Source organism: Salvelinus fontinalis, chromosome 34 (genome assembly GCF_029448725.1).
Source record: "Salvelinus fontinalis isolate EN_2023a chromosome 34, ASM2944872v1, whole genome shotgun sequence".
NCBI lineage: Eukaryota > Metazoa > Chordata > Actinopteri > Salmoniformes > Salmonidae > Salvelinus > Salvelinus fontinalis.
The window spans coordinates 27,686,851-27,710,488 of record NC_074698.1 but is presented as its reverse complement, the minus strand read 5'-3'; the positions used below and the strand labels follow the sequence as shown (position 1 = coordinate 27,710,488).

General features: G+C 47.5%; 1 protein-coding gene across 4 annotated transcripts in view; it reads right to left on the bottom strand.

Moving 5' to 3' along the window:
* The window catches only part of LOC129833659 (platelet-derived growth factor subunit A-like), a 32,609-nt gene extending 9,799 nt beyond the window's left edge, over positions 1-22,810 (bottom strand). Inside the window, exons 1-4 of one of the 4 annotated variants that reach the window (XR_008756090.1) lie at positions 21,926-22,806; positions 20,775-20,874; positions 11,170-11,295; positions 9,156-9,343 (exon numbers count right to left, since the gene is read on the bottom strand). Coding sequence is in view for 1 of the 4 variants with exons in the window: in XM_055898375.1 (XP_055754350.1) it covers positions 9,156-9,343; positions 11,170-11,295; positions 20,775-20,874; positions 21,926-21,988 (477 nt within the window). In the remaining 3 variants the exon portion in view is untranslated. Of the gene's footprint in view, positions 1-9,155; positions 9,344-11,169; positions 11,296-20,774; positions 20,875-21,028; positions 21,507-21,925 lie in introns of those variants that run through there. The other 3 variants (XR_008756091.1, XM_055898375.1, XR_008756092.1) reach the window with 3 other exon arrangements.
* Between the last annotated feature and the right edge of the window lie 828 nt (positions 22,811-23,638).

Below are 23,638 nucleotides of genomic sequence, written 5' to 3'. Positions count from 1 at the left end.
CTCTCCTTGTCTGTCTCCCAGTCTCTCTCCAGTCTCTATTCCAGTCTCTATTCCAGTCTCTCTCCCAGTCTCTCTCCAGTCTCTATTCCAGTCTCTATTCCAGTCTCTCTCCTAGTCTCTCTCCAGTCTCTCTCCCAGTCTCTCTCAGGTACCTATCTCAGTCTCTATCCCAGTCTCTATCCCAGTCTCTCTCCTAGTCTCTCTCCCAGTCTCCCAGTCTCTCTCCAGTATCTATCCCAGTCTCTCTCCCACTCTCTCCCAGTCTCGCTCAGGTATCTATCCCAGTCTCTAATCCAGTCTCTCTCCAGTCTCTATTCCAGTCTCTATTCCAGTCTCTCTCCAGTCTCTATTCCAGTCTCTCTCCCAGTCTCTCTCCCAGTCTCTCTCCAGTCTCTATCCCAGTCTATATCCCCAGTCTCTCTCTCCAGTCTCTCTCTGCAGTCTTTATCCCAGTCTCTCTCCAGTCTCTATCTCAGTCTATATCCCCAGTCTCTCTCTCCAGTCTCTCTCTCCAGTCTATCTCTCCAGTCTCTATCCCAGTCTCTCTCTCCAGTCTCTCTCTCCAGTATCTATCCCAGCCTCTCCCAGCTCTGAAGCCGATTGTCCTGGCTGGGTTAATTGGGATTTCCCCCGATGGGAGTGCCGGAGCGTGGAAAGGAAAGTTTGGGCTCGGCGGTCCAAGGAAAACAAGGCTTGGATGTGGATGTGTACCACGGATAGTTAGGAATGGGAACAACATCGCGATAAAGGAAAATAAATAAGATTGGGGAGGAGGGGGGAGAGTAAGAAGGGAGGGGTGAAGGAGGAGGGGAGAGTGAGGGATACGCAATTCATCTGTCACAGGATAAATTAAGTGGCCGAGTCCCAACACCAGACACCAGACACACAGACACCAGACATACAGAGGAAAACCTGCAACCCCTTCTAACCCTGCTCATTGTGAGCTACAAGGCGGGTAAAGGGACAGAGAAGGCAGGAGGGAGATAGAGGGGGCTGTCTCTCTATCTATCTGTCTGACAGTCTGGTTTTAATGGAAAAAGGAATAGAATCCCTCCTCCTCCGTAAAGGGTGAACCTCATAAGGAACTCAATGACCAGGGCTTTGAAAATGATGGACAGACAGACAACAGCAAATCCCCCAACGCTTTCAACTCTGAGAAGAGGGGGATTGATGGGTAGATGGGGGGTTATAAGGGGTGCTGAGGGGGGATTGATGGGTGGATGGGGGGTTATAAGGGGTGCTGAGGGGGTATTAGGGGCGGATGGGGAGTTATAAGGGGTGCTGAGGGGGGATTAGGGGCGGATGGGGGGTTATAAGGGGTGCTGAGGGGGGATTCGGGGTGTGGGGTGAAGAAAGGAAACAAGAAGAGCATTTATCATAGGCACGCAGGCAGGAATGCCAATGGAAACCAATGGGAGGGCTGAGAAAAAGCACTTTATTTCTTCACACCAATCTCTCTCTCTCTCTCTCTCCATCTCTCTCTCACTCTCTCTCTCTCCTCTCTCTCTCTCTCTCCCTCTCTCTCTCTCTCCATCTCTCTCTCTCCCTCTCTCTCTCTCTCCATCTCTCTCCATCTCTCTCTCTCCATCTCTCTCCCTCTCACTCTCTCTCTCTCCTCTCTCTCTCTCTCTCTCTCGCTCTCTCTCTCTCTCTCTCTCTCTCTCTCTCTCTCTCTCTCTCTCTCTCTCTCTCTCTCTCTCTCTCTCTCTCTCTCTCTCTCTCTCTCTCTCTCTCTCTCTCTCTCTCTCTCTCTCTCTCTCTCACAGCTCCCAGTGTGTCACCAAATGTGTATGTGGGGATCGTCTCGACCGCAGACTGTCTGCCTCTCCTTCCTCCTGACACCAAGTATGACCATCATCAAATATCCAACATCAAAGCGTCCAATAAGAGACGTCATTTCTCCGTCATTCCTTTCCTGCTCCTTCCCATGTCCTCACACCAGAACACACACACCGTACCACCTCGCACAAGATGCTTTTCATGACTTTTGCTGTGACTCAATCTAAACTAAGAGTTCTCATTCTGATAGTAGTGGAAATAGGAAACCACTCATTGCCAGAAACCAGAAATGAAGAGTAAAACTCTCTCCCAGAAAGGGAAGTGAAAATTATAAAAAATGATAGACTAGAAAATGTAAACAAGATGGTAGAGGGAGAGGGGGGAGGGGTAGAGGGAGAGGGGGAGGGGTAGAGGGAGAGGGGGGGTAGAGGGAAGGATATAGAGGTAGAGAGAGAGATTGTTGATTTCACTTTTGTTTCTTGTCTATTTCACTTGCTTTGGCAATGTAAACATATGTTTCCCATGCCAATAAAGCCCTTTGAATTGAGAGCGAGAGAAAGAGAGCGAGAGAGCGACAGAGAGAACGAGAGCGAGAGAAAGAGAGCGAGAGAGCGACAGAGAGAACGAGAGCGAGAGAAAGAGAGCGAGAGAAAGAGAGCGAGAGAGAAAGACACAGAAAGGCAGACAGAAAGAGAGGAAGGGAGGGAGATGGAGACAGACAGAGAAAGAACAAAATAGAGAGAGGTAACGAGATGGAGGTGAAGAGAGAATGTTCTCCTTTGTCATCAATGGTAATTAGAGCTTGGTAAGAGTGGTGTTTATATGAAGTGTTGGGCCTGACAGTGGTCTGACAGGTAATCACTACTCTGTAGAGGTCTTGTGGGCACAAGTATGGGATGACAGAGAAAACACCCCATATTACCTTGTCTTTATCTTTTCATGTTTTCTACCATTCTGATGAATGTCCTGCGGACTGAAATGTTGATGGGGTTTTTAAGCAAACTGGAATAAAAATGCTACAGATTTTAGTTTAGTCTCTCCAATAGAGAGTAGGTACAGATGTTGGATCTTAATTTGACCAGTTTCTCAAAGCAGGAAAATTATCCTGCAGCATCAGGAAATGTGAATTATTGTGTGGATTATAATAAATTGACACTTTTGTAGAGGCTGATAGATTTTCAGTTAAGGCAAATCAAGTCTGACATTTTAAAGTAGAAATTATAAACTTTAGAAGTCTTTTTAAACCTCTAATACACTATACGTTTGCATTTCCTGCTGTGCAGGCTAAATCCTGCAACAACAGGGTGATCAAATGAAGATCCAACATGTAGTGGCGAGGAGTGTAGTGGTGTAGTGTAGTGTTCCCCAGCAGGGCTGGGCTCTGGGACACTGATAAGCACAGCAAACAGAATGGGCCTTGACACTCTTTAAAGCAGGAAGAGTCACAGAACACATGCAACATGTAGGTAACTAACATCAAACAGACCAGAACTGGGTTCAAATACTATTGGAAATCATTTTATATACTTTAGCTGTACTTTATTGAACTTGTAATGGAACCAATAGAAATGTCCCAAAAGTGCAAACCTGGCACTCAAGGCAGGCTAAAGCAAACACTCAATGTATTTGAAAGATTTCAAATGTATAATATTTGAACTCAGGTTTGATAGAGAGAAACAGCTTTAAACGCTGAGGGCGAGAGCAAGAGAGAGGATGAAGTCAAAGCAGAAGTTCAAAAGGGAGGACAGGAGACGAGGAGTGGACGTAAAAGGGAGGGATGGAAATGAAGAAAGAATAAAAAGAAATGTAAAAAAATGTTGAATTACATTTCTTATTTCAGCAGATGCATTCCAGGCGGTCCAGTTCTGGCCCAAGTTCTAAAATCTGTCCAGCTTCATGGTCTCTGGCACACAGTGGGTGACCCCAGATACACACACACACACACACACACACACACACACACACACACACACACACACACACACACACACACACACACACACACACACACACACACACACACACACACACACACACACACACACACACACACACACACACACACTCCAACCCTCACCAAAATCTGGGACCAAATCAAAGTGAAAATACTTCACAGCTGCACCAACTTCAAACAGGGACCCCCTTCACTTCCCCTCTCCCCCCTCCATCCCCCTCATCCCTCTCTCACGTAATCCACGGGACGCCTCACACACACATTAATCACACTGACTGTATGGCCGTCAACTCGTCCCTTTATTTATGAAACACCCCGTAACTAGGTCTCACACGAGGACAGGCCCCGGCTAGTAGCTACTGCCTCCGTCCTGACTGACTGACTGACTGACTGGGGGAAAGGAAGTGTGTGTGTGTGTGTGTGTGTGTGTGTGTGTGTGTGTGTGTGTGTGTGTGTGTGTGTGTGTGTGTGTGTGTGTGTGTGTGTGTGTGTGTGTGTGTGTGTGTGTGTGTGTGTGTGTGTGTGTGTGTGTGTGTGTGTGTGTGGAGGTCAAAAGGTCAGAGGAGGCTCCTTAAAGTTAGGGTCAGTAGAGATGTGTGAATCCTGCAGCTATATCCTCCTGACCCTCTGTGGCCTCCAGCTTTGATCCAACAGGCATCAACACTTCATTAATCTGTGGCCTCTCTTCCCCTCAGTAGCACTCTCATCTCTCTACTGCTGCTGCCTCAACACTAATGGTCTTGTCCCAGGCAGCGCGTTAGGGGAGAACACACGGCACAGAGGAGCAACACACACACACAGACACACAGGCGCAAGCATGTGCACAAATGCATGCGCACGCACACACACACACACACACACACACACACACACACACACACACACACACACACACACACACACACACACACACACACACACACACACACACACACACACACACACACACACTCACACACACTGTAACCGGGAATACTTGTTACACACACTCCCACAGAGACTGAGCCAGCGAGCAGATGAGGTAACCCTCTCCTACTCCTAGTCTTTCTGATTGCTGGTCCATTACTCCCCAATGTCCTACTAGACGAGTGTTCTCTGTGGTCTCTTTTGTTGGAAGGGTTATCTGTCTGAAGAGGACCCTACCCAGAACAACCCCCCCCCCCCCCCCCCCCCCCCCCCCCCCCCCCCCCCTTTTGAACTGTCAGAGAGAAGCCGACATCCTCCCCAGTCCTAGTGTCGTTGCCTAGCTGACGTTGCTCCAATGTCTGGGATATCCAAGACTAGTTAGTGGTCAAACTACAACTAAAAGAGGGAAGTGACAGCTCTATTCTCTGTCAGTCTGACTGACTGTTTGCTTTAGCCTGTGGGAGAACACACAAACACACACACGCACACAGTCCTCACTAGACCCTCTTGTCCTCAGAGCAGGGCCTGCTTCCCAGAACCCCCTGTTGTTTTACAGATGACTGTATCTAACCAGCAGGCCCGGGACAGCAGCACTGACAAACCTATCAGAACCCTGTAATGCAATGCAGCGCACCACAACACTCACTCAGGAGGAGATGGAAAAAGATGGGAAAGACGGAGCAGAGAAAGGAGAGGGGCTGAGGTGGGGAATAAAAAGATAGAGAGAAAGTGATATAGACTAGAGAAAGAGAGAAAAGGGGATATAGAGAGAGATGGATATAAAGAGAGAGAGAGAGAGAGTGAGCAAGACAGAGAGAGGGTAGAGAGAGAGGGGGATAGAGAGAGAGCGAGAGAGGGGGAGAGAGAGGGAGGGAAGAAGAGGGTGAGGGAGAGAGGGGGAGGAAGAGAGGGAGCGGGGAAAAGGAGAGGGGGAGGGAGAGAGGGAGCGGGGGAGGGAGAGAGGGAGGGAGGGAAGGGGGGAGAGGGGGAGGGAGAGAGAGGGAGGGAGGGACGGAGAGGGGTAGGGAGAGAGAGAGGGAGGGACGGAGAGGGAGAGAGAGAGGGAGGGATGGAGAGGGGTAGGGAGAGAGGGACAGAGAGAGAGAGGGGCGGAGAGGGAGAGACAGGGAGAGAGGGAGAGGGGAGGGAGGGAGGGAGAGGGAGAGAGGAAGGGACGGAGAGGGGAGGGAGGGAGATAGAGAGAGAGAGAGAGAGAGAGAGAGAGAGAGAGAGAGGGACAGAGAGGGGAGTGAGGGAGAGAGAGATGGAGGGAGAGGGGAGGGAGGGAGAGAGAGGGAGAGAGAGAGGGAGGGATGGATGGAGAGGGGACGGAGGGATGGATAGGGGAGGGAGAGAGGGAGTGAGAGAGAGAGAGAGGGAGGGAGAGAGAGAGAGAGAGGGAGGGACAGAGAGGGGAGTGAGGGAAAGAGAGAGAGAGAGAGAGAGAGGGGGAGGGAGAGGGAGGGAGAGAGAGGGAGAGAGAGGGGGACAGAGAGGGGAGTGAGGGAGAAGGATAAATAAGGGGAGAGTTATGGTAATGCTACGATGATGGAGCTGACTACTTAAACAGTCTCTGTCTTTTTATTTATCTCATTCTATCTTTCTCTATTATTCCTCATCACCTCTTCTCTCTCTCTCTTTCTCATTCATTATCCCCTGGCTGTTTCTCTTCTTCTCTCATTCCCCACTCACCCTCTGTCTCTCTCTCTCTAATTCCTTTAATCTTTTGTTGACATGTCTGACCATTGAATTGCATCTACAGCAGTTCTACAATCACTGCCAGAGCCAGATCCTAATATAGAACACATTACCATGGAGGGCTACTAGGCCTACTCCCCCTCTCATTGTCACACACACACACTGCCTGGCTTATCAGTAATGGACCAAAGCACTGGAAAGAAAGAGAGAGAGAGACTCTAGATCTGCCACGATCCCCTCAGGCCAAGCTTATTTAAAGTTAGACTTTTGATGACTTGGCCAGTGAATAAAGCAGGCTTGTAGAGCAGCAGGGGCCGACACAGACGCACTCTTTACTGAGAGCAACGGAGGGAGAAAGAAAAAGAAAAAAGGGAAGAATAAATAAATTGCATTTAGCTCCAATACTGAAATACACCACGGCACAAGGTGGAAAGAAACACACAATGCGTTCTATTCCCATCCCTCCATCCCTCCATCCCTCACGTCTAGCACAAGGAAAACATCTTGGGCTGGCGAGACCCAGAGTTAGAGAGAGAGGATCCCATTCAGCTCTATTCCTAAAGACGGGAAAGAAAAAACTTGGCAGGAGGAGACAATGTTCTTCACACCAAATATCCTGCAGTCACCCCCGTCGGTTGACCTTTACCGGGATAGAGCCTCTCTCTCTCAGCTCCCTCCCTGGTCCAACACGGAAAAACTTCCCCACAAAACCACCGCCCACGGCTGGCTCCAGGGTTCCCCCCTCGCTCCCTGTCCCTGTGTTGTGTGAAGAAAGCTTGTTTATCCAAGGGGGTTTTGGAGGGTGTCAGGAGGGGAACACGGAGGGCGACCACAAGAGAGGGCATTCTGAGAAACTGTCCCAGACCCAACCCTCTGTCCATCTTCCACTCTTTCTCCACACCAGTCCTCATTACCACTCTCACTGAAAGCATAGCTTAACATTGTAGTGTTTTTCCGCTGGGCTTCTTTTAAGGAGTGGACAGACAGAAGGACAGTGGGCTGTCAAGGAGACAGACAGACAAGCCAGCAGACAGGCCAGGTGAGGGCGAGACTACAGTGGAGGCCACTCAGACATCATGACTAAGCACTGCCATACCCACTGAGAGCCACAGTGGACCACTTGTTCCTCCCAGTCACTCAGTCCTCTATGGAGAACGCTAGACCACTTCTGCAACTGCACCCCAGATAGCCAATGTCCTGACACAAAATGGCTGCCTATCCCTTTGAAAGCTGACTGGCCAGTGCTGCTGTGCCAGGAAACTGGTGATGGTGTTTTTGTTATTACTCTGGCTAGCGGATATCGCGGCGCTATCTCCAAAGCTGAAGCCCTGGCATGGTGCAGCAGTGGAGGTTTGCATGACAGCTGATAACCATGTCTCACCGGCCTGTGACCAGGCAAGATCAGCACGATGGATAGAGTACAACGATACTGTCTCACACACACACACACATACTGACATGACACACACACACATACTGTCTCACACACACACACACACACACACACATACTGACATGACACACACACACATACTGTCTCACACACACACACACATACTGACATGACACACACACACATACTGTCTCACACACACACACACATACTGACATGACACACACACACATACTGTCTCACACACACACACACACACACACACACACATACTGACATGACACACACACACATACTGTCTCACACACACACACACATACTGACATGACACACACACACACACATACTGACATGACACACACACACATACTGACATGACACACACACAAGATCAGCAAACACACACATTCAAGAGATATTTAAGAACAGAATGTGCTCCTATGCTCCCCCTATTCGTTCCCAGCCATCCTACACCGCACAGTACTTTGCTTCCATGAAAGATAAACACACAGGGCCCAGAAGCAGTAACAAGCTGAAGTGTAAATAGAGCAGGAACACATCCCAACTGAAGTCAGCGGTGTCTCCTCTGAGGAGAAACAGAGGCAGCGGGTTTTCAGACTAACATGACAAGAGGTGTTAGTTACCGTAAAATACTGCTAGAACACTCCCCCCACCCCACACTAACATAAGAGGTGTTAGTTACCGTAAAATACTGCTAGAACACTCCCCCCACCCCACACTAACACAAGAGGTGTTAGTTACCGTAAAATACTGCTAGAACACTCCCCCCACCCCACACTAACACAAGAGGTGTTAGTTACCGTAAAATACCGCTAGAACACTCCCCCCACCCCACACTAACACAAGAGGTGTTAGTTACCGTAAAATACTGCTAGAACACTCCCCCCCCCAACACTCCTTCTCTCTCCCTCCCTCTCTCTCTGCTGGTGCTCCTTGATCTACCCTCCAGCTGCTGCCCTAGCTGTATCCCTCTACCCTTACTCCCTCCCACCCACCCAAGTCCCGTCTCTCCCTGCCTGGCACAGACACCCTGGACCCTCACCAACCAAGAGATGGAGGGATCGAGGGAGGGAGAGACGGCATCGAGGGGGCTAAAAGGGAGTGTATACAATATATTTTGGGAGAAGGCCAAATGCCTGGGGAAGGGGGATGGAGACATAGACAGAGGGAGGGAGGGAGACAACATGTCCTAAGCCCTTCTTTTGTACTTAATCAACCTGCATGATTTACTGTACACTTACCCAAGTGAATGGGAGGAAAGGGTGTGTGTGTGTGTGTGTGTGTGTGTGTGTGTGTGTGTGTGTGTGTGTGTGTGTGTGTGTGTGTGTGTGTGTGTGTGTGTGTGTGTGTGTGTGTGTGTGTGTGTGTGTGTGTGTGTGTGTGTGTGAAAACTTCCTCTCTCACCTTAACGGTACGGTGGTGTCTGCGTGAGGGGTGGCAGCGCATGTTGCTGGTGTTGCAGCATCCCGTGCACCTCTTGACCTCCACACACGGCGGCCATATCAGAAAGTTGGCAGCCGTGGGGTCCACCTGGCTGCGCGGGATCTCATAGATCACCGTCCGCGTCTTACACACCGCAGGCACCGCCTCCTCTGGAGAGAGAGAGAGAGAGAACGAGAGAGAGGGAGAAAGAGAGAGAGAGAACGAGGGGGGGGGGGAGAGAGAGAGAGAGAGAGATACTTAGATATACACTCAGATGCTTTTTAATGAAACTATGTAGTACAGTTAAGCAATAAGGCACGAGGGGATGCGATATATGGCCAATATACCACGGCTAAGGACTGTTCTTTGGATACAGCCCTTAGCTTATATATTGGCAATATACCACAAACCCCCGAGGTGCCTTATTGCTATTATAAACTGGTTACAAACATATTTAGAACAGTAAAATACATGTTTTGTCATACCCATGGTATGCAGTCTCATGTTTTGTGTGGACCCCAGGAAGAGTAGCTGCTGCTTTTGTAGCAGCTAATGGGGATCCTAATAAAATACCAAAAATACCAAATATACCACGGCTTTCGGACAATCAGCATTCAGCGCTCGTTCTACCCAGTTTATAATCGTTGTTAGATGCTGTATCATTCAACTGGCTAGAAGCACTACATTGGTTTTCTGACCATTGGACGATACACTACTCTCAGAACGTATGCTATTTTTACCCTTTTACCCACCGAGATCTCTGTCATCTACATCACTGATCACTGATTCAGGATCAGCTCCTAATCACAGTCAAACCCTAACCAGCACTAAAGGCTGATCCAGGACGATTCACAAAGGAAAAGATGACAAATAAAGAGCCGTTTTATGACCTGAGGAGTTTGGGTAGTAACTGAGTGAGTGGAGACTCTAGAGAAAGACTGTTTGTTCTGCTCTAATGCAGCTAGATTAGGCCAAACAGCCTTATGTCTGCATGTAGGGCTTATGATAAAGGACATGAATAATACCTGTGTCTGTTTCTAAGGGTGCTGGCACCAGTGGAGGCTGTTGAGGGGAGGACGGCTCATAATAATGGCTGGAACGGAGCAGATGGAATGGCACCATGGAAACCATGTGTTTGATAACATTCCACCTAGTCCACTCCAGCCATTACCAAGAGCCCGTCCTCCCCAAGTAAGGTGCCACCAACCTCCTGTGGCTGGCACGTATATTCAAACAGCAGGCAAGGCATGACCAGCCCTTCATTTGAGACGTGATGCCCTGAGAAGCCAGAAAGAATAGAGTACTGAGTACAATATGCCACCATTATACAACGCGGCTGGTGCGCGTGCACACAGTACAGTGAGTGAGTGCTTGTTTGGATGCCAACAACATCTGCAGTACTACTCGTCCTCTTGGTATGGTACATGATCTAACCAGAAAGAACCCATAGTTACAGGCTGTAACTAAGGCCTGGAGACCTCTTGTGTGATGAGTACCTGAAGAGTTTGGCTTAGTGGGCTAATGCAGTCGTCTGGAAGACCCGGGTTCGAACCCCGTCCGTCACACATCCCTACAAGCTACACACTAGGCTCCTCTCTCGGCCTCTGTGAGAGGATACCTCTACCCGCGTGGCACTCTCCCAGGTAATATAAGTCAAGGCCCGGCGAGTTGAGACATGAACACTGAATGCCTGGAATTTCCTGGCTTTAAGGATACTTTTTCCTCCTCCCGACATGTGTGTCTTAGATCTACACGCCACAGTCAATCATAGGCTCCCCTAGACCGGTAACCCCTCCCTTCCCTCACCAGCGATAATCTCCCATGAATCCTAGGCTAAATGTTTGGTAGATAGACGTCTTGTCTTCATTATAAGTCCCTCAGTAAACACAACCTAACATCATGTCCATTCATTGTCATGCCTTGGTTCAAACGTAGCCTGTATGTGTGAATCGTGTGTTGTGTTGTGATGTGATGATGTGTGGCGTTGCAGACCCACCAACGCTCCTCTTGCGTCGGCTGTGTATCTGTGAGCTCTTCAGGTCTGAGTAGCCGTGTTGTTGGGAGTAGTTCTTATGATGCTTCTGCATCGGCTTGGTCTCCTCCATGACCTCATTTTCCGCACCTCGTCAAAACAGAAGGCAGCCGTGTTAATGCAATGTCTCGACACACACACACACACACACACACACACACACACACACACACACACACACACACACACACACACACACACACACACACACACACACACACACACACAGTCGCAGACACTCACGCCCACACACACAAACACACAGACACACAGACACAGTCGCAGAGACTCACTCATACACACACGCACACACACACACACACACACATACACACAGAGACAGGGAAGTCTTACTCAACCAAGCAAGTTCACCCCAGTTTCACCACTCAAGCCTACATTAATGACACTTTACAAGCCCACTTAATTGGAGGTGAATTACATTGTGGTACAAGTGGCTAGTGTGGTCCTCAGCTAAAGACTGCGTCATTTCCTCCATTGATGTTTAATGGAGCCTGCTTCTCCACAACAAACATTCCTAGTCACCGGCTTAATGAGTTAAATGAACCGCCTTTTTTGGCTTGGCAGACGGTTGATGATGTCATACCTCGACAGTAATCACCATCATCATCATCGTTCGGCTGCAAAACAGCCGCCCACAAGCCTCCTCCAGTAGGGGTTACAGCAAACAGGATCTAGATAGTATGTTTTAAACCATGCCATAGACCTGAATGTACACACTAAAACTAAATGCTTCTAAATAGTGCCAAACAGGGTTCTTTGGCTTGTTCTTTGGCTTAAAAACCTGAATGGTTCTTCAAACGGTACTACACAGAACATTTAAGATTGATGCAGGTTCTTTATAGAACCATAGCGGATCCCTTGTTGGTGCTACCCTTGTTGGTGCTATATAGAACCCTTTCCTAAGGTTCTATACAGAACCATTAATAAAAGGTTCTATATAACACCAAAAAAGGGTTCCGCTATGGTTACAACCCTTTTTGGAGCTATACAGAGCACTTTTTAAGGTTCTTTATAGAACCTTTATGGAGAATGGTTCTATAAAGAACCTTCATCAATCTTAAATGTTCTATGTAGTACCGTTTGAAGAACCTTAAATGTTGTTATTTTGGTTAGCCATATTATATTGTTTGAATTCCACAAGTGTTATTATTGTGGTAATTGACAAGTTGAATCAGGTGTGCTAGCTCTGGAACTGCTGGGACTCGCTGAGGGGAAAATTGAGAACTGAGGTAGACAACAGTTTTCAATTGACATAAGGCCATATGTGAGTCTTTCACAAGGCACCGTCACTGGCCATAGTCATATTTACAATGCAATGTCATAACACCACAGATTACATCAACTGGAATGACACTCTCACTCACGATTGTACAAAATGAGCTGTTAGCAAACCATGCCCCGAAATATTCTAATGAGCCACCACCCCTACATTTTAATTATCACTAACAGAGAAACCCTTTTCTGAAATGCAAAGAACCATCGAAGGGCTCAATGGGTTCATTGAGTCCTTATGGTTCCACATAGAACCATCACCCCTCCCAAAGAACCCTTGAGGAACCGTCTTTTCTTAGTGTGTAATTACATGCTCAGTCTTATTCACCCATTACTAAACACAGTGGGAGGAGGGGGAGACTTTCACAGAAGGAATGCAGCGGCTACAGTTGAGTCACACAGGTGGCCATCTTGTAATGTAAACCAAGGTGGTCGTTTCACAGGTGGTCATCAACCCCCATCAGCCAAGTAGTCTAGTAGTCTAATTAGTGGTTTTACATCACTATTTATAGGAAATGTTTGCTTAAATGTTGACTTTTGGCAGAAAGTGTACAATTACGTTGAGTGCAATTATGTTTAGTCATGGTGCCACAGTACAGTACAGCGCTGTTAGCTAACTGAACGCTAACAGTTTACTGTGGCTAGCTCACCTTATTACAGTCATGGTGCCACAGTACAGTGCAGGGCTGTTAGCTAACTGAACGCTAACAGTTTACTGTAGCTAGCTCACCTTATTACATTCATGGTCATCTGATAATCCCAGCTTGTTTTGGTCCCCACCCAGAGTATGCACTTTATTACAGGATCTGGTGCCAAAGTAACACACACTCATGGTACAGAACGCAAACACACACACACTCATGGTTGGCGTGCACGCACACACACGCACGCACACACACGCACGCACACACACACACACACACACACACACACACACACACACACACACACACACACACACACACACACACACACACACACACACACACACACACACACACACACACACACACACACACACACACACACACACACACACACACACACAGCAGCAGTAAAACGATAAAGGGATGCAGCCTTTTCCCAGGGAACAGAGGCTGGACTGTACAGAAACTTTCTGAGACACTGTTTACAGATCAGGAGGGTCCTCTCTCTGGTAGCCCACCTGTTCAAGGGACACAACCCCATACCTGTTCACATATACTGAACACACACACACACATCACACACCCAAACACACACACACAACGGAAACCTAAACACACACATCAGAACTCAACTCACTATGCTCATAACAACGTAAAGCCCAGAGTCAACCACTAGACAAAGCCTTCAGGTAAAAGACTTCACTTATCCAGCTCCTTTGTGCTGTAGACGAGACATCTGAAAGGCTTTTCTTCTCCTCTACAAGGTCTATATAAACCTCTGTTTGCGTATTTATTTACCTCTGTATGCTGCATTTCGAGGCCTTGTCGAGGCTAAACATTGCCCAGGCAGTGGGAAGAGAGAGGCCTTAGCGTCTCCCTGTCAGCTAGTCAGTCATTTAGCAGACACTCTTATCCAGAGCAACCACAGGAGCAATTAGGGTTAAATGTCTTGCTCAAGAGGACATAGACAGATTTGTTTCACCTAGTCGGCTCTGGGATTTGAACCAGCTATATTTTGCTTATAACAGCTAGGTACCTACCGTCCCAGTCAGACAGCTAGGACCCAGAAAAGATTTCCCTCCCTAAAGGAAGTGATTAGTGTTTACCTGCTCTGCTTGGGAGCCCTGTCTCCCTGCCGTTTAGCCCAACACAAAACCTATAGGTATCACTGTGTCAAGTAGGCTCATGTACAATAAGGCACTCAAACACACACGCTAAAACACACATGCACGCACACACACACACACACACACACACACACACACACACACACACACACACACACACACACACACACACACACACACACACACACACACACACACACACACACACACACACACACACACACACACACACACACACACACACACACACACACACACATATGCACTCAGTCAGACACACAAACATGCACTCTAAAACACACATGCACGCACACACACACATGCACGCACACATGCACACACACACACACACACACACACACACACACACACACACACACACACACACACACACACACACACACACACACACACACACACACACACACACACATATGCACTCAGTCAGACACACAAACATGCACGCATGGACACGCAGGACGTGCAAGCACGCATTCAGACATGCACACTAACACACACACACACTCTGTCCTGTCTGCCCTCCTGTCAGTGAAACAGGTTGTGACAGCTGCATGATGTCTCCACCTAACAACCTTTTAATGCTTTGGGTCACTGACAGAACTCCCAGCCTGCCTCTCTTTCTGTCTCTCTCTCACTCGCCCCTTAACCTTTCTCCGTTTACCCTTCTCTCTTCCTCCATCCTTCTTTCTCTTGCTCTCCCTCTCTTTATCGCTCTCTACCTTTCTGCGTCTCTCTCAATCCCTCTCTCTCTTCCTTTTTATCTCTCTACCCCCTACTTATCTACCTCTCAACCCCCCCTTAATTTCTCTCTATCTATTCTTTCCCTTTCTCTCTCTAGGTGGGAAGGGAGTGAAGGAGAGGGGGAGGCAGACAGGATGGGAGGGAGGAAAGGACGGAGGGAAGGAGAGGGGGAGGCAGCAAGGCAGGAAGGGAAGGAGACGGGGAGGCAGGCAGGCAGGCAGGCAGGCAGGCAGGGAGGGAGGGAGGGAGGGAGGGAGGGAGGGAGGGAGGGAGGGAGGGAGGGAGGGAGGGAGGGAGTCACGGCAATGGACACCGGGAAGAGACAGGCCATGTCAGAGAGAGAAAAGGAGAAAAGGAGACGCCATATAAAGGAGTCCTTTATGGACTGACTACTGCTTTTTCAGCATCACAAAAGACCTTTCTGTTGTTTCCCTTTCTACATGAAGAAAGCAGGCTGGGAGAGAAAGAGAGAGGGAGGGGGAAGGGAGGGAGATGGATAGACATAGTGATTAGAGCGAGAGAGAAGGATAGACAGAGACGGGGGAGAAGAGAGAAAGAGATATGGATAGACAGAGACGGGGGAGAAGAGAGAAAGAGATATAGAGACAGAGACGGGGGAGAAGAGAGAAAGAGATATGGATAGACAGAGAGAGAGACAAGCATGAAGACACAGAAGCACACTGAATGAGCAAGAGAGAGAAAGAAAAAAGAAAGGAGAGTGAGAGGAAGAGAAAGACAGTAAAGAAGACAGAGAAAGATATAATGCTACCTCTGTAGGGAGCCCCCCTCCTCCTCTCCCCTGTCTACTCCAGGTAAGGTAGAGGTAAAGGCTTGTAGGTAATGACACGCCTGCTGCCTGCAGCAGCCTCCTCAGTCTCCAGCCATGAATCACACTGCCTCTGATGACTCCTAAATTACTCCCTCTATTAGCTAGGAGACTCTCTCTCTCTCTCTCTCTCTCTCTCTCTCTCTCCCTCTCCCTCCTTCCCTCATTCTGTTTGACTCCCCCGTTCACTGTCAGCATGCTACCTGCTGACACAACACTTCTGGACCCGTTTTCATAAAGTATCTCAGAGTAGGAGTGCTGATCTAGGATCAGTGTTGCCTTTCCTACTCTGAGACATCTTATGAATACAGGCCCTGGTCATGGAGAAATGGAAATGGTTCTTCCTGTGAGAGAGTGTATCAGCCCACTGACCACAGACGTCAGTTCAATGTCTAGTTTTAATTTACATTGGGTTGAGTTGTCTTTTTTGAAATCCAACCAGATTTCCATGTTGATTCAACATCATTACATTTTTTGGTTGAAATTAAGTGGAAACAATGTTGATTCAATCAGTTTCCCCCAGTGGGAGTATTTTGTCTCAACGGGCATGTGGCTGTGGGTGAATCGGAGTAGGAATGCTGATCTAGAATCAGGTCCCCCATGTCCATATAATCTTATTAAAAGGCAAAGACTGATCCTAGATCAGAACTCTGAGAAGCTTAGAGAATACAGGCCCTGAACTGTGGCCAACTGTAGGTGAACAGGCAGAGCAGAGCTGTTGGGTCAGGCTGTTGCTGCACAGCCTTTCCCTGTAGAGTGAAGTGCAGCCAGGAATACAGGCTACAGATACTCCACCTCTCCACCTCAGGCCTCATGTCAAGAGTCAGGTTCCACTTCCTGTCACTCCTTCAGTATAGACAGATAAGAACAGGCCAAGAGGCTGGGAAAGATGAGAGGAGAGGGGGAGAGGAGACTGGCTCCAGGGGGGACAGGGGGGCGAGACTTCAGCAGGTCATCTCAGCTGTCACCCTGTCTGAAGAGACCATCGCCTTGCTGACTGCTCTTCACTGACTCCCTGACATACACACACAAGCACATACACGCCAAAACACATACACGTGCATGTTCACACACACACACCCACACACAATCACCCTCCCATCCGCCATGGACCTCCTACATGCCCCTGAGGCTGCTCTCAACACTGCAAACTCTCGACACTGCAGACTCTCGACACTGTAGACTCTAATCACTGCAGACTTTTGACATTGCAAACTCTCGACACTGCAGACTCTCGACACTGTAGACTCTAATCACTGCAGACGTTCGACACTGCAGACTCTCAACACTGCAGTCTCTCGACACTGTAGACTCTAATTACTGCAGACTTTCGACACTGCAGACTCTCAACACTGCAGTCTCTCGACACTGTAGACTCTAATTACTGCAGACTTTCGACACTGCAGACTCTCAACACTGCAGTCTCTCGACACTGTAGACTCTAATCACTGTAGACTCTAATCACTGCAGACTCTCAACACTGCAGACTCTCATCACTGCAGTCTCTCGACACTGCAGACTCTCATCACTACAGACTCTCATCACTGCACAGACCCATATAAAACACACGCCAAGACCAGATAAGCCCTGAAGGTCTCCTTCTAAATGACACTGACACATCCCTGCCTCCTTCCCAGGGCTCAACACAGCTGAAGAGGGTGACAACTCCTATCTGTCTACAAGGTATAAGAGTTGAACAAGTGGCTAGGGGTTAAGGGTTTAGGATCCAATGGTTGCAACATATGCCATGGGACAAACAGACATAGATAACTGACAGTTCTCCCTCTCCCTCTCCCTCTCCCTCCCTCTCGTGCTCTCTCTCTCTCTCTCTCTCTCTCTCTCTCTCTCTCTCTCTCTCCATCTCTCTCTCACCCACCCTCTACTTTCTGACAGGCAGGACCCAGTCCGTTGTACAGTCCATCTCCCCTGTAACTAGCTTTACTGTCCTGCCGTTCACAAGCTCTGAAAATACACCGCTGGCTGGCGTCTAAGGTCTTTCAATGGCCTGTCTGGCAGCCTGTTGGCCCATCAGGCAGTCTGTTGGCCTTCAGGCAGATGTATGTACTGGTAGTAATAATCAGGCAGTCTGTTGGCCTCCAGGCAGATGTATGTACTGGTAATAATAATCAGGCAGTCTGTTGGCCTCCAGGCAGATGTGTGTACTGGTAATAATAATCAGGCAGTCTGTTGGCCTCCAGGCAGATGTATGTACTGGTAATAATAATCAGGCAGTCTGTTGGCCTCCAGGCAGATGTATGTACTGGTAGTAATAATCAGGCAGTCTGTTGGCATTCAGGCAGATGTATGTCCTGGTAATAATAATGAGGCAGTCTGTTGGCCTCCAGGCATCCAGGCAGATGTATGTCCTGGTAGTAATAATCAGGCAGTCTGTTGTCCTCCAGGCAGATGTATGTACTGGTAATAATAATCAGGCAGTCTGTTGGCCTCCAGGCAGATGTATGTACTGGTAGTAATAATCAGGCAGTCTGTTGGCCTCCAGGCAGATTTATGTACTGGTAATAATCAGGCAGCCTGTTGGCCTCCAGGCAGATGTATGTACTGGTAGTAATAATCAGGCAGTCTGTTGTCCTCCAGGCAGATGTATGTCCTGGTAATAATAATCAGGCAGTCTGTTGGCCTCCAGGCAGATGTATGTACTGGTAATAATAATCAGGCAGTCTGTTGTCCTCCAGGCAGATGTATGTACTGGTAGTAATAATCAGGCAGTCTGTTGGCCTCCAGGCAGATGTATGTACTGGTAGTAATAATCAGGCAGTCTGTTGTCCCCCAGGCAGATGTATGTCCTGGTAATAATAATCAGGCAGTCTGTTGGCCTCCAGGCAGATGTATGTACTGGTAGTAATAATCAGGCAGTCTGTTGGCCTCCAGGCAGATTTATGTACTGGTAATAATAATCAGGCAGTCTGTTGGCCTCCAGGCAGATGTATGTACTGGTAGTAATAATCAGGCAGTCTGTTGGCCTCCAGGCAGATGTATGTACTGGTAATAATAATCAGGCTGTCTGTTGGCCTCCAGGCAGATGTATGTACTGGTAATAATAATCAGGCAGTCTGTTGGCCTCCAGGCAGATGTATGTACTGGTAGTAATAATCAGGCAGTCTGTTGGCCTCCAGGCAGATGTATGTACTGGTAGTAATAATCAGGCAGGTAACAGAACACATTCCACTGTTTGAAGGGAGGCATTTCAATTCAATTATAAACACATCTTCTCATGCTAAGGCTAGCTGCTAGAACCAGCCCTCCTGAGACCTATTTCAGACACCACTCAGTCTAACCGATATGATGACGAGCTGAATTGTGGAGGAAAAGTCCTTTCATAATGTAGGCCTGCTATATTCCACATGTGCTGTGTTTGTGTGTTGTGATAATCTAATGAAATGTTATTGCTATGTTGATCTGATAGGAGACACAAGACATGTTTAACCATTGGTGATTCAATAAAGTTAACTAAATTTGCCAATTGGAAATGTGGATAAAACAAACAGACAACATCAGTAATAACATACATGCAACTATGTCTAATGATAAAATGACCAATGACATAGGCCTATATCTGTACCCCAACATAGGTGTGAGTGATGTAATGAACCCTGTATATAAGTCAAACCAAAGAAAAGCCCATTGGCTATTTAATTAGTGAATATGAGCAACTGTTTCTTGGAGCAATAGCACCAACATGAATCATATGGCTAATAGTAATCATAGTAGGCATATGAGGTAGACCTTCCATTACCAACACAGGTGTTTAAAGCCAATTATAAAATTATCCATTTCAATCCACAAGACAGACTTGGGGAAAGCCCAGATTTGATATATGGCGGGTGGCCTGTGTAAATAGAGTCTCATGTGAACCCAAACAGCTTGTGCCAGCGCACCCTTGTAACCGAATCTCCCCTTCAAAAAGAGCCAGAGACAGACAGCTAGATTGCTCTCGACAAGAGACAACCACCTCCAAGGAACATGACTGCGGCAGAAAAGTTGTGCTAACTGCACCCTGTGCGCCGCATGCGCCTATCCGTTTACAGCCACCGTCCAACGCGCCGCATTTCCCCATCCGTTTACAGCCACAGCTGTATAAAGCCAGCATATTGCGGGTGACAACTGCTAAATAGAATCCGGGAAAATAAATACCGCGGTGAAAGTCCACCTTCTATGTCACATGTGTACACTACAGAGTCGGACGCGTCTTATCTCTCGAAAACGCGCTGGTGTTTTCGTTATCAGTTCCCAAGTAGGATGCACCACTTTCTGTTCCAGAAAACCTGGCCTTCCCTCCTCCCTCCCTTCTCCCTGGCCTCGACTACAAATCCGGGAACATTTCGTCCACGAGACCTTGCCTAAACACGCTCCCGTGTCGTTGTTGTTTGTTTGTTTGTCTGTTTTCAATGAGCTAATTAAAAAGACCCAAATTACTACATATAATCCCCGCCAAATGTCTCCGGGCCGGGCAGCGGGGCACATAGCCTTTTACGCGCTCGGCGCCGAGAGCAGCTTGACCAGTCCATTCATTTCATAACAACAGTTGTTGGAGAAGCATGCTGACTGGCTGCTGAGATCCCAAGGTAAGATTGATACGGAGAGCACCACAGGCTACAGCAACTCCCACTCAGTGAAACAAGAGAATAACTCAAACATGCATTTGCTGGTGCTGAATCAGTAACACTATCCAATCGGGTATGCCCAAATAATGTCTGCTGCGTTTGTGCGACCTTCATAGATTCGGTATCATCGTTCTTTCCCCTAGTCAATTTTATGACACCGTTCTAAGTGACTTATAAATACAAGTAAACACCTTTCTGGTATCGCTCAGTGCGACAGATTGGGGTTCGAGCAAAGTTCAGTGGAATGGAATCACAGTTCGTGTGCGTGAAAGTATCAAGAGACAGAATTTACCTACGGGGGCGTCTATCTCGGAGTCCAATAGCCGCTGGAGGTCGCTGATGCTGTGGATTTCGCTGTGGGACAGTCTCTCTATCAACTCCTGCGGGACTTCCTACACACACACAAAATCAAGACGAAACGATTACAATGAAGATTAAAGACACACATGGACAGTAAAAGAACGCATACATTGCGTCATTATCTATTATTGTCTTGTTAATTCAGGTTAATGGAGAGTAAAAATGACGCAACGGTGTGCCCATTACAGAATGCATGTTCGGCTCTCTTGATTCTTGTTCACAGGCCGTCCGCTACACTTGCACTTGTGACTTGTTGCGGGTACTAGGTTTCTCTCTCAAGCTGGAAGGAGTGTTCGGCCTCACAGCGACAGAGCCTAGGCTATTTATATATCCCAAGTGCGGTTCCCATGAAAGCGTTTGGCTGGCTCAACCATACCGTTGTCACAGTTGGCTCACGCATAAACAGATTTGGAACGACCGCCATAAACAAGTCAACTATGTTCCTTGGTGCAGTTACAATGCTTGTTTCTAAAAGCGTGCTATGCAATGCATTCATATGGCGAGTGGGGTGGTGCTGATATTGCAAAACATTTATGTCGCCTCAGGGCTACAAGTTTGCTTCTTGTTTGTTCGTTTTTTAGCAGATTAAATAGCAACAACAAACAAATCCAATAGGCTTTTATGACTTAATATGCACAAAGTCAGCACAAAATGATTGAGAAACAACATTTTAAATATAAATAAAAGTAGACCTAATATGTTTGCAAAAATCAAAATAACGTGTAGCCAAAATAGCCTAGGCCTATGCACTTTGTAACAAGTACCTTATTACTCAATTGTTAAATCTATAAATAGTTGTGTCCCACAACATGCAACAATGTCGACTGCTGACAAGCAAAGCCCCTTCTCCAGAACAAATGCGCGCTAAGGACAGCACCGGGACCCCGAAATCCCTAGACTACCCTCTACCCATTCGCCCCCACACTCAACCCCCTCAACCCCGAAAAACGACCCCCCGCGCCAGCAAGAGTGTGACAGCGAGAGAGAGAGGCATGCACTGTGCCTGACTGTAGCCTGCCACCATGGCTAGTCTTATTCAAAGCTGTAGAAAGTGGTTGCGAAAAGCCCTTATGTCTATCATACCTCAGCAACAGCATTCAGCAGGTACGATGTACAGAGCAGGAAGTAGCAAAGTACGGGTCTCATCTCCCTTTAATTCCGATTTCCCCCAAAACAAGAAAACGTCTCCTGCTGTAGGAGCCGCAAAGTCGCTCCTGCCCGCGGATGATCAAGAACCATCCCTTGGGGAGAGGAACATGTGAGTAGTCCCGTTCAGTCGCCCGCGGTACAACTCCTAAACACTTGTTTGGGAAACTCTGCGGATATCTGAAGTGCTTTGAAGTAGAGTAGTTGACTGCAATGTAATTCACATTCGTGCGCGTCTACCACTCCGAGCCCTCTCTCCGTGACAGAAGTAGAGCAGACAAAAGGACATGGCTGGCTCCTTAGACCAGTTGAGCAGTAAGGCAATCCCAACAGAAGACCTTGACAATCATTGCACTTGTTATCGACCCCACAAGAACGAATAACTTCTTCAGTCTTCTTCAGAGGTTGGAAAACACGTGTAACAGTTTCCCTTGTTCTCAAATATTTCTATACCCAAAAATTATTATTTATACGATGAACATGAAAAACCATCACATTTAAATATTTCAACAACAAAAAGTGCGTCTTTTTTAATTGGTACAATCCCAGGTTTAAGTCCTGTAATGAAAACCAAAAATAGAGAGGCGGAAATAGCTGTGTAAAAAGTTGTCCGTGTGTTCTATCCAGTAAGTGCTTAGCTTGCAGCGGGGAAGAGAGAGCTCGACAGGTCCGTCTCTGTGTTGGACTCTGGAGTGAATAAAGTCTCGAGCGCACCGGAGCCGCTGAATATAGTGAGCTCGAGCTCTGGGAGTTGGGTGAGCCGAGTGCCCGATGCGCCTCCCCTCGCGCTCCGGTGGTGCTCTCCCATCAATTCACCAGGCCAGGGAGCTGGTTGGTTGGCGGATGATTTAAGAATATATCCTCCTCTACCTCCAACCCCCATCCATGACGTCACCTACAAAAAAGGCACGCATAGGCTATTGATTTAGCTACATATTAACAAACTACATCTGAAATAAAGAATTGAACATAATAACAAGATATATATTTAATGATGATGAAGATGATAAAGCCCATGCCTTTGACCATCACTAATCTTCCTTATGATACACAGAGAGTAACCAACTGTTACAACACCTCTTAACAGTATCATGCATGAGTGATCCATTTAACTTTTATCCAGCCTGTGTCACTCAAATCATCAAATCAAATGTTATTTCACATGCTTAGTAAACAACAGGTGTGGGCTTAATAAGAACTGCAAAAATCACTGAAGCTGGAGACTCATATCTCCCTCTCTAACTTTAAGCACCAGCTGTCAGAGCAGCTCACAGATCACTGCACCTGTACATAGCGCATCTGTAAATAGCCCATCCAATTACCTCATCCCCATCCTGTTATTTTTTTGGCTCCTTTGCACCCCAGTATCTCTACTTGCACATTCATCTTCTGCACATCTATCACTCCAGTGTGTAATTGTTAAATTGAAATTATTTTGCCACTATGGCCTATTTATTGCCTTACCTCCCTTATCGTACCTCATTTGCACACACTGTATATAGACTTTTCTATTGTGTTATTGACTGTGTGTTTGTTTATTCGATGTGTAACTCTGTGTTGTTGTTTGTGTCGCACTGCTTTGCTTTATCTTGGCCAGGTCGCAGTTGTAAATGAGAACTTGTTCTCAATTGGCCAGCTGGTTAAATAAAG